At 41.1% G+C, this 12,461-nt stretch overlaps 1 protein-coding gene across 1 annotated transcript in view; it reads right to left on the reverse strand.

Moving 5' to 3' along the window:
* The window catches only part of magi3a (membrane associated guanylate kinase, WW and PDZ domain containing 3a), a 163,680-nt gene that overhangs the window by 33,589 nt on the left and 117,630 nt on the right, over positions 1-12,461 (reverse strand). Inside the window, exons 9-10 of the mRNA XM_053643170.1 lie at positions 11,935-12,038; positions 2,800-2,991 (exon numbers count right to left, since the gene is read on the reverse strand). Coding sequence (XP_053499145.1) covers positions 2,800-2,991; positions 11,935-12,038 — 296 coding nt within the window. The remainder of the gene's footprint in view (positions 1-2,799; positions 2,992-11,934; positions 12,039-12,461) is intronic.

The following is a 12,461-nucleotide window of genomic DNA, read 5'->3' on the forward strand; positions in this document are numbered from 1 at the left end:
GTCTGTGTGTCTCTCTCTCTGTCTGTGTGTCTCTCTCTCTGTCTGTGTGTCTCTCTCTCTGTCTGTGTGTCTCTCTCTCTGTCTGTGTGTCTCTCTCTCTGTCTCTCTCTCTTTCTCTCTGTGTCTCTCTCTTTCTCTCTGTGTGTCTCTCTTTCTCTCTGTGTCTCTCTTTCTCTCTCTCTCTGTGTCTCTCTCTCTCATTGTGTCTCTCTCTCTCTGTGTGTGTGTGTCTCTCTGTGTGTGTGTGTGTCTCTCTCTCTGTCTGTGTGTCTCTCTCTCTGTGTGTCTCTCACTCTCTCTGTGTCTCTCACTCTCTCTGTCTCTCTCTCTCTCTCTCTGTGTCTCTCTCTCTTTCTCTCTCTCTCTGTGTCTCTCTCTTTCTCTCTCTCTGTGTCTCTCTCTCGGTGTGTCTCTCTTTCTCTCTCTCTGTGTCTCTCTCTCAGTGTGTGTGTCTCTGTCTCTCTCTCGGTGTGTGTCTCTCTGTGTCTCTCTCTCTCGGTGTCTGGGTCTCTCTCTCTGGGTGGGTCTCTGTGTGTGTGTGGGTCTCTCTCTGTGTGTATCTCTCTCTCTCTCTCTCTCTCTGTGTGTGTGTCTCTGTGTGTGTGTCTCTCTCAATTAAGGAGACAAAAAAATGCAGCATGTCATGTTACAAAGTGTAAACTCCTGAAGACCTACTGACTTCTACAAAGCACTCGCAAAAATGTTAGACATTTCCTAACAAAATGTTTGTCAGTGATTATGTTTTTTTCTTTGTTAAAACAACATGGTTTACAATTATTAACCTGAGATTACTGTAGAGCACGTCGCTGTGTACGACATATGACTACTGGAATGATCATGTAGATGAACAAGCGTGTTAATAGAAACCATCGTGTGCACTTTCTGAGCTGTCCCAAGACAGACTATTCAGGAAACCGCAAATCCAAACTAGCCAAGTATGTATGTATGTATGTATGTATTTATTTAAAAGGGCAGATTTCCCCTCATTATAAGCAATACCACATGGGAGTTCTCCTGCAGTCGGCAGATAGAACGCAGCAAGCTTTATTGTGGCATCAGTTTTACATTTTAGTTGGATTATTTCAATTAGATGCGTGGCTTGAAGTCCCCTGGGGAAGTTAGTGTGGAGACATTAATTTCCACTCTTTGTAATGGACAGCAGTGAGCATTAGCACGGCGCAATTATCGCCCAGCGCAGTATTGTTGTAATGCCAGTTCCCTTGGCACGGACACACTGGCTCACACACACAGCTTTTGATTTCTATTATTACCGTTATTGGGACTGTGCAGTTGATACCTCAGGTGGGTAACTTACAAAGCTTCTGGCCAGCAGCACCATGAGGGTGGCACTCCACACACACGGCGCGTCAGATTGGAAAAGCGTGTGGTATGGTAGAGAAAATAAAACGAACCCTACACACGGACAACACACTGCTGATATCCGTAGAGCTGTTCCCCAAACCCCTGAATTCCTTTATTGGAAGAGAAAAGGCTATACTGCCAGACCAAAATGTTTCAGCACTTATATTATAGGCTTAAATAATTGATATCAGTTTGCATTCAAGGATAAATGAAAGGTCAGCAATTTTTCCTCTTTTTACCACAACACCAGATTCTCGAATTCTGATTGGTCAGATGTTGTTCATTCATTTTCAATAACAGCAGCTCTAAGAGCGTCGGCTTCGAGGGTCGTGCTCTAATAGGGCCGAGCGCTTCAGACAAACCGATTTGAAATCGTGCGTAATTGCGGATATTGCTGGGTTTCTATGAGATGTTTACGTAGCATTTAAGGAAGGCGTCTCCAGTGCCAGTCTGAGGTAAAAGCTGTAACTACGTTAATCCGGATAGCTCTGAAAACTGTGTTTTCGTTTTAAAAACGCCGGCGTCTTCCAAAACCATCTGAAAACGCTTACATTCACCCTATACCGCGCACGCGTAAAAACGCAAGAAGCATTGTCCTGCGTCGTTTCCGTCAGCGATCTGTAGGTTGTGACAAATCTTTAACGAAGCTATCAAACTAGACAGCAGAAACAACAGCTGCAGTGCAACATCATCCACCATCTTTGTTTGTTCTGAGTTGAATGGATCACATGACTAAAAAATACTGTACATCATCGCTGTTGAATATCTTAGTTTTCTCACGCCACACTACGACATGAAAATGCTGTTTACAAACGTATCCGCTTGGGAGAGCGTTTTCGGAAAAGATCACTCACTGGAAAGAAAGAAAGAAAAAAACAACGCCTCAGTGTGGACGGAATTCCAAAACGCAGAGAAAAAGACGCGTTTTCGGATTTATCCGGATTAATGCGGACGTAGCCTGAGTTTTCCAAAAAGAGGTTTTCTTGAACAAGATGCAATTTTTTTTGTCTTTAGAGTCGGGGGGGGGGGGGGGGGGGCAGAAACAACGTAGCAGGGTATAGCTGCTATAATGTAAGTGATAACAGGATCTAAGCTGTTTCTATGGACATTCCACAACGTTAAACGATAAAAATGAATCGGATTAATACAATTGCATCTGTTGAAAATTTGTGGTATAAGATGAATAAAACACTTCAATACATGCCGTTATTGGAAAATAATCAACCTTCAGGTGGTAACGGTAAGTCATCTGTACGTCAGGCTCTATCACACCACCATGACGCTGATTGCTTTCCTATAACGGAACATCCCGTAGTGTCTTATTCCTTACTTATTTAACTCCATGACAGAGTTCACTCAGAGAGTCAAGTCGTTTAATTTGCCGTGATTCATGTGGTATACGGCTATGATGGTTTGTTTACGATAAAGCGAACCCACCAGGGGCGATCTTGTTGTCCTGCGCCGCGGGGCCGTCCCTCAGCACGTTCTTCACCTGCAGGAACTCGTCCGGTCTGTCTCCGCCGATGATGGTGAAGCCGAATCCCTGCGTGCTCTTCCTCAGGGCGGTGCGCAACATCGTTCCGTGTAGCTGTGACGGGTCTCGTGTGAAAGCCTTCAGAGAGCTATCCTCTGAGAAAGAGAAAGACAGAGATAGAGAGAAAGAGAAAGGGTAAAGACACAATACAGAAAAACAATGAGACACACATACAGAGAAACATGGCACAAGCGTGACCTAGAAAAGACAGGGCAAGAAGCAGAGAGAGAAACTGAGACAGAATCACACCGACAAGGGAAGTGAAAGAAAAGATGGATACACAACACAAAGAGACACACACACACGCACACACACACACACACACACACACACACACACAGCAAAAGATACAGAACGTGGGACGACTAGATTTCAGAGTAGATTAAAGTCATTATTCCATCCTGATCACTAATTACCAGCATATGAATAGTTCTGCTCAGTTTAATCAGCTTTAATTAATGACTGCTAAATAAATACTGTAATAGCTTCTGGTAATGACACTCTGCTCTTCTGAGATTTATTTAACCCGTGCTGCACCGAGGGGGCTGAGGAAGGTGCTACGAGCTTGTTAGTGTGTAGGTGGATATTTCCACAGAACTCAGACTCCGAACACAGTCGCACGCTGCTCGGGTGCAAAAAGAGCAGGCATGAAAGGCGTCTGGAAAACAATGACTAACACATATCCTACTGTTAATCTGTATTATATCTTATCTCAATTAAGTTCTAGTAATATAATATAACATACTGTAAACGCTTTTAAATTATTTAGAGAATGTATTTACTGTGGCTACGGTTAAATCGTGCGCCATACTCCGGGGTTACACGTTGCTCGTGTGCGTCATGACACTGAGAAAATCGGTACACGAAACAGACTGTTTTTTTTTGTTACGTTTAAAGGCAAACGGGTAAATCAGTGTCGATATATAAAAACGGTGAAGAATAGCACGCAAGTAGAGAAGCAGAAGTAATTTGAGACGTGCTGTACTGTAGCTCAGTCTGTTGTCACACTGCATTGCACTTCCTCCAGTATTTACAGTGCTACTGCACCATGGGCAATTTTTTTTTTTAACAATCGATATACACGGCAGCCATCTTGCCGGTATAAACCCGGCCGAAAACATTCGTAGGTTTGTCTCCATAGTTCTTTGCAGAATCTGAGGATTTTTTTTCCTTTCACAGGGAAAGTACCACGTTGCCTTTCAAAGTACCAAGTTGAAAGCTAGAACTATCCAAGGAACCCTTAATAAAACATCCCCCCCCGATCTACATTAAGATGTTTACTAATGGTGCCAGCTCAGCTGTATGAATGAGATAAATGTAAGTCGGTCTGGATAAGGGCGTCTGCCAAATGGCGTAAATGTAAACGAACCCTCAAAGGTATTCAATTTAACCTCAGGGTATGATGATCTACAAAAGCGAAAATGTCTGCATATGCAGGTATCAACGTCAAGACCTGCTGCCTCTTTTCCTTCAGCTGAGGGCGATACTGAAACAGTCCACAGTGCACTAGCATTAGATTGTGAAATATAATTATTAGCCCAGTATACTGTATACTGTACAGCACTGGCACCTAGTGTTCACCCGCTTCCCTCTTCCAAACTCATCACCGTTGCTCCATACACAAAAGCAAGGCTGAAAATGGTTTCAGAAGCCCTGGGAGGCCGAGCACAGTACACGAGTACTGACTTTTGGTTCTTCGTGCACAGAAGTCAGTGTGTAATTTCTTTGAAAGAAACAGCGTCAGTCCTGGAAGAATACGTGTTTCATAAACACGACGACCAGGAACTCGAAATGATTCTTGGGACTAAAGAAAACTGAAAACAAAAAAACAACAAAAAGAGTAACCGTAAACAGAAATGTAAACAGAAGCGTTAACCTGAAATCTCAGTCAGTCATTAATATCGTTCATTTTGCGTCTCATGTAGGCCACTAGCTTAAAATGAATAATGAACAATAAAAGCACAATAAGTATACCTTACAATAAATCTCTGTTCATCTATAAAATGCCCGTACCCATACTAAGAAGTTAAATATATGAATAGCACATTTTTTATGGCTGTACACAAAAATGCCAATGTGGCCTAGACGGACCTTGACTTTCACATCATTGACGATGACTTAATCATTAATGACGTATCAGAAATGTATAGATAATGACATGGCAAAAACGATCATTTCCAGGTATGCTGCACTTTTTTTTTGTTGTTGTTGCTTTTAATACTTGCACTGTGTCTAGAGTACTGTATGGCATTTTTTTTTTGGGACCAAGAACAGCAGCACCACCAGCACACAGAATTGTCGGCTGATTTCTTTCCAGCCCATACTGTAGATTTGTGCAGTCTGCCAGTATAATAGTAATTAACGCTTACTTAAAGCGCAAAATATTGCATGTTATTCTTTTTATGAAGGTTGCCAATAATTCTAGAGAGCACCGTACGGTTTGTGTGGATGTAATGGTTTACCCCATAACATTTTTATGCCTCTGACGAGTGCTCGTGTAATTAGGGCCCATCCCTTGTAAAGCAGCTTTATTGTCGGATTTTTTGTTCTATCATCTAATATCATAACCCTCTCTCGCTCATTCTCTGAACTGAATGTCGTGGACGGAATCATTTCAGATGCATTATAAAAACGCCATCACACCAAGTAATGGATGGCTGAACATCACGTGCATCATCTTAATTTAATACGAGAGCGCTGGCCAGCAGGTTTGGCTGATAGCCAGTCGAAGTGTGAAATAAACTCGTCTCTATCAACACGCTGAATGCCAAAACTCATTTGTTCTCCAAACGGTCTTGGCGAAACCACTCATCGGAAAACAGTTAAAGATAAGCATTGGATAGTGTTCGTGATTTGTAGAGCATACGTTATATTTCTTATGGGAACGAGTGCTCATTTTTTGTCTCTTGTAACGGAAGAAATCACGTGCAGGCACGTACACACACACACACACACGACAGTGATGAGGAGTGAGAAATGAAGGGAAAATGAAGAATGAGCATGCACCACTAGAGGTGACCTTTAAAAGGGTCGACATTTTGACCCTGCTGCTAAGAGCATCACTGTAGATGAGCTGTGCAGCGCAGGATCATGAATAGCTGACGGACCCAAGTGTGAAATCTAACGCCGTTGTTTACTGTCATTTCCTAAACCTTTTGGCAGACTGACACTTGTGTCAGAGCTCAACTGGTTTATTTATTGATTACACTTTATGAATTTATTTACTTTATATATCTTTTGTATAATATATACAGAGGTGCTTGAAAGTTTGTGAGCCCTTTAGAATTTTCTATATATATCTACATAAATTATGACCTACAACATCATCAAATTTTCACACAAGTCCTAAAAGCAGACAAAGAGAACCCGATTAAAGAAAGGAGATAAGATTATAATACTTGGTCATTTTATTTATTGAGGAAAATCATCCAATATGACATGTCCGTTTGTGGGAAAAGTACGTGAACCTCTAGGATTTGTGTAAGGTGAAATTAGAGTCAGGTGATTTCAATCAATGGGATGATGATGATCAGGTGGGAGTGAGCGCCTTCTTTTATATCAAGAACAAGGATCTATAAAAGTCTAATCTTCAGAAAATTTTTGTGGAAGTGTATCATGGCAAGGAGATGTCTGAGGACCTTGGAAAAAAAAAAAAAGAGTTGTTGATGCTTATCAGGTTGGAAAAGGTTGCAAAACCATCTCTAAAGAGTTTGGATTCCACCAATCCACAGTCAGACAGATTGTGCACAAATGGAGGAAATTTAAGAAGATTGTTACCCTCCTCAGGAGTGAAGACCAACAAAGATCACTCCAAGAGCAAGACGTGTAATAGTCTGTGAGGTCACGAAGGAACCAGGGTAACTTCTAAGCGACTAAAGGCGTCTCTCATGTTGGCTAATGTTAATGTTCATGAGTCCAGCATCAGGAGAACACTGGACAACAATGGTGTGCATGGCAGGGTTCAAGGAGAAAGCCACTGCTCTCCAAAAAGAACATTGCTGCCCTTCTGCAGTTTGCTAAAGATCACGTTAACAAGCCAGAAGGCTAATGGAAAAATTTTTTGGTTAAAATGAGAAGGGTCTTATTTGGAGAAAGGAAAACACTGCATTCCAGCACAAGAACCTTATCCCATCTGTGAAACATGGTGGTGGTGGTATCATACTTTGGGCCTGTTTTACTGCATCGTGGCCAGGACGACTTACCATCATTGATGGAACAATGAATTCTGATTTATACCAGTGAATTCTAAATGAAAACGTCGGGACATCTGTCCACGAACTTAATCTCAAGAGAAAGTGGGTCATGCAGTAAGACAATGGCCCTAAGGACACGAGTCATTCTACCAAAGAAGAATAAACAATGTTTTAGAATGGTCAAGTCAATGTCCTGACCTTAATCCAACAGAAATGTTGTGGAAGGACCTGAAGCAAGCTGTTCATGTGATGAAACTCACCAACATCCCAGAGTTGAAGCTGTTCTGTACTGAGGAACGGGTACAAAATTTGGTGATGTTTTAGGTCATATTCATGCAGATATACAGAAAATCTAAAGGGTTCACAAACTTTCAAGCACCACTGTATGCATCATAAATAATATGATACACAGTGGCTAATGTTCTGTAACAGTATAAAATTAAAGGGCAATTGATATTTAAATGCAATCAAATACTAATATTTAAGTAACTATTTGAAGCATGTAGAGTCTGGGTCTGTGTGTGTGTGTGTGTGTGTGTGTGTGTGTGTGTGTGTGTGTGTGTGAGTGAGTGAGTGAGTGTGAGAGAGAGCGCGAGAGCGCATGTGTGTATGTCAAAGTGAGGAGAGGGGCAGAATGATGTTTACATCTACTTGATTAACTCGTCACAAAGAGAATGAGTCTGTCTGTCTCAAGGCGAGCTGATTATAAAATGTCAGTATGTAATTAAAGGTGCCAGTGTGAAACCAGTGTCTCTGTGTGTGTGTGTGTGTGTGTGTGTGTGTGTGTGTGTGTGTGTGTGTGTACTGGGAAGGTCAATTATGCAGTGCCTTGTCATAACAGCACGAATCAAAACAACAAAGCCTATAAGTGAGTACAGAGAGACATTTCTGTGGCTCTAGTGCAGCAAAAACATGGTGATTAACAGTTACTCTGCTGTTTCCCAAGCCTGGGATGTGTAACTAGGTTTATATGCTGCCTGATAATCCATTAAAATCCAGCAGAGCTACTCTGGAATAGAGTGAACCGACCGAGCCCACATCCATTAATACGCTCCTAAATGGAAATGTACTTAATATAAACTTTTGACTTCAAAATGAGATTTTTTGAATAAATTCTGTAATGTGAATTTGTGTTAGCGTTCGTCCTTGACTTAAAAAAAAAAAAAAAAAAAAAAAAAAAAAAGGCTTGAGTCTTGTTGCTTATAAATATATAAAATAATCGTGTGGTTGAATGCGTGGATTGGATGGCTGGATGGATGATTGATGGGTTGGATGCGTAGGTGGGTTGGATGGGTTGACTGTATGAATGGCTTGGATGGGTAGGTGGGTTGGGTACGTCAGTTGGATAGAAGGAGGGGTTGGCTGGCGGGTTGGATGGATGGATGGATGGATGGATGGATGAGTTGAATGCGTAAATGGGTTGAATGGATTGGTGGGATGGATAGGTGGGTTGGTTGGTTGTATGGGTTAGACAGGTAGGTGGGTTGGGTCAGTTGATTGGGATGGTAGATGGATTGGATGGTTGGCTGGCTTGAATGAGTTGGATGGATTGATAGGTGGTTTACAATCAGTGGGATTGATGGACAGATGGGTTGGTTGAATAGATGGGCTGGATAGATGGATGGATGAATGAATGGAGGGATGGATTGGTGGATGTCATGATGAGCCATATAAAATTTTTAAAGCAGAATTATGTTTCACAATTAAATTCTATTTAATAAGCATGTTTGTTCTTCCAAGGTTGAGAATAAATAACACTATTCACATGTGTAGAAATACTTAATGTTGTAATGTAAACATGAAATGTGTACAAGAATGTAAACTGAGATTTTCAACAAAAACCATTTGGGGGTACAGTTAAAGTCTGCAATCTGATTCGAATGGGATGGACAAGAATCTTTTCATGGAAGCACTGCTAATGCCAGACGGTGTGAATTTTTCCCTCTCCAGCTCCTAACATACCTGGTACCGAGCCATCATGAACACTGAATAACTGATTCAGGTGTGTTAGAAACTGGGACAGAGCAAAAATGTGGATGATCTGGCAAGTACTGATAAGCAATTTGGAAAACACTGAACTAACAACACCCACAGTTTAATTACAGCAGTTGGATCAGGTATGTTCAGGCACAAAAAAAAAAATAAAAAAATTGTTTATTATGAGAGCTGAGCATCACGGAGTTACACAATACATGTGGCAGCCTGGGATCGGATGTCACTGTGGCTGAATTTTGGGAAACAATTTTCTTCATAGTTGAGGGGGGCTCCGTTTTCCCCCCCAGGTCTGACGTTGGGTGATTACGAGTTACAACCTCTAGTCAAATGAAGCATAAATGCAAAATACATGTCCAACAGCTAACGACTGTGACTGCTCGTATGTGTGTTTACATGTTAAAACTAGCTAGCTTGTGCAGTGTGGCCGGATACATAGCGCATGTAACTTTGGCTAACAATAGTTATAATTAGGGGTCTCTTTAATACTAACCTATTAAAACGCTGCCCAATAAAAACAAGTACACTTTGAACATAATGTTAAAAATGTGTATAATTTTGGCACAAGACCAAAATGCAGCGTTATATTTGAGTCACTACTGGGTCAATTACAGCCTAGACAGCCTGAAATAAATAAATAAAGGGAAATCTCAGGGTAAATGAATTTAATCGTTTAATTGATCTAGTTTCATCATCTGTCTTCTGTGTGTGTGTGTTTGTCCTGAATGACATTAGCTCCAGGCTGCCTCTGGAGCATGAGGTCAGCAGCGGTCGGCTATAATAACGATCAGACTGCTAGCTAAGCATCAGCAAGCGTTAATGTCGCTCGCCTGAGGACGGTGTGGTATATATCGAGGAGGCTGCAACCGTCACACACCTGCTGCGAGTTTTAGAGTGGGGAACGGCAGCGGAGCACGGAGGAGGGTTGTGTAATGCAAAATCAATACCGTAAAAAAACGAGCGAGAAACCAAGGGCATACGAATGCAGGTAACACTTTAGCAGCAATATAAAGTGTTTCATCAAATAAAAAATTGCCCACATACTCGAGCATGATGTGCTTTAATTACATATTTGAATGAGCTTCAGTGCCTGAATGTTGGTTTTTTTAATAATAAACTGAACAGCTAAAATTTACGTTGCTGCAAAGTGTAAAAAAAAAAAAAAAAGTAGGGGTGATGCAGTACAGACAGACAGATTTGGCAAGAGGTGTGAGGTTAGGGTTCACTAATTAAAGATTTTATCTAAAACATTTTTAATTAAGATCTTTATGTATGCATTAGTGCTAGACAATATGATGATTCAAGATCAATAGTGTGATAAATTAGCTCACATAATTTACTGTCTGTTTATATATATATATATATATATATATATATATATATATATATATATATATATATATATATATATATATATATATAGATAGATAGATAGATAGATAGATAGATAGAGAGAGAGAACTAACTCTAACTGAACTGTGAGCAGCAGTAAATAAGATGTTAAAAGCTCAAACTGAATCTTTAAAGGTGTAAAGTATTTAATGATAATCACTACTGTTTTCTACTGTCTCACATTTACAGTAACACAGAAATATGTTCAAGTAGCATGAGACACCTGGCCAACCCATCGCAGGGCACAATCACACACCCATTCATACACTATGGACAATTTTGAAGCACCAAATCAGCCTACAATGCATGTGTTTGGATTGGGGAGGAAACCGGAGCTCCCGGAGGAAACCCCAGGGAGACCTGCGTGCACACAGAGCAGGAGGTGGGATTTGAACCCCCAACCCTGGAGGTGCAAGGCAAACATGCTAATCACTAAGCCACCATGCATTAACACCATCCCCCCTCTCCCGACCGAATACTGTGTCGTTTCATTACAACAACAAAAAGTTTTCATGTACCACCGCCACAAATATATATAACGATAAGTAGATAACGATAGTGGAATCACCCAAAACTAGCCTAGAGAGTACACACAAACATACACACACCACTGCGACATGCTCATTTATGATATGACGAAGGCGCATGAATTGTTCGATCTCTGTTTTGCATAGCAATAAGAATAAAAACGAGTGTTCACTCAAGATAAAAGCAAATATGCATATAAATTTGAGAGCGTGTCTCGAGTTTTCAGCGGGAGCGGAACAATCCATGAGTGAGTAGCATACATTTGATGGAGCTTGTGAAATTTATTTATTTATTTATTTATTTGCATGAGAGAGAGAGAGAGAGAGAAAGAAATTTGCAAGAGGACTGAAGGATTCATGCTCTCGCGTTAGGCTACTGCACTTTCAATTTTCAGCAGTGAAATAACGCCATGGGCTTTGAGGATCCAGAAAAAAAAAAACATGCTGGGAAGGGAAAGCTTATTGAGGCAAGGCTTTTTGAGAGATGGGACCATTTCGAAGTCACCTGGCACCCGTCAAAATAAGACGCTCAAAAAGCATGGCAGGGCTCGAAACTTTGAATTAAACGCAGATGACGGGTAGAGCCGGGATCGAAAAACCCTGTCTCGGCTAGTTAAACGCACGGAGGTTTGATAGAACTAGTGACGCCGTCCAAGTCTCTCATTTGTACGCGCTGAAAAAAAATAATTGGGTGTCTGTGGAAACATTTGTGCTTTTGGCACTTCTGTAATTCACAGGTTCGAGCCTGACGCTGCAGAGTTTTGGAGTTTCATTTCTTCTGAAAACAAATAGCGCATGATGCTGTAGAGTGTTCAGCGAATGAGATCTGAGGATACACAGCTGTAGATGTAGTTAAATGAACAGATAAACACAGGAGCAAAAGCTAAGGGATGGAAAGGTAAGAAGATCAGCATGGTGTTAGTCTGGTTGTTACCTGAGGGTGGGACTCCTGGCTGGCTCGCCATGGGTGCCTCCTGGGTGTTTTTCTTCTTGGCTTCCATCACAGGGTTCTCGAACTGTGTCTTCTGATTGATGTGGCTGCAGGCAAACAGGACACATCTTAAAGAGAAGCAATCCATCACAACAAAGTGGCAATTCATGCTTTACAGGACCAGCAAATGAGAAAACTATGCTAATCTCCCTAAAATACAGACTGCACACGTGCAGGTTTCTCAGATAGTCTGGTCAACTTATTTTGATAATTAGGTTCTGTACAGAAAGTATAAGATTGGTCTTTTCACTTGGGAATTTTTTTGAGTTGCAGCCTGGGAAAACCCATCACATGATTACACTTTGCCATTTTCTACTACATATTGTTCTGAAACCTATAAGCTTTCCTAAAGTGAACCTGAACGGAAACTCGCATTTTAAAATCTGTTGAGAAAACATTTCATTTCAATTCCCCGCGTACATCTACATTTATTATCTAATATATTTGTGGAACCTGGTGTGGACATCTGC

Source organism: Ictalurus furcatus, chromosome 15 (genome assembly GCF_023375685.1).
Source record: "Ictalurus furcatus strain D&B chromosome 15, Billie_1.0, whole genome shotgun sequence".
NCBI classification, from domain to species: Eukaryota; Metazoa; Chordata; class Actinopteri; order Siluriformes; family Ictaluridae; genus Ictalurus; species Ictalurus furcatus.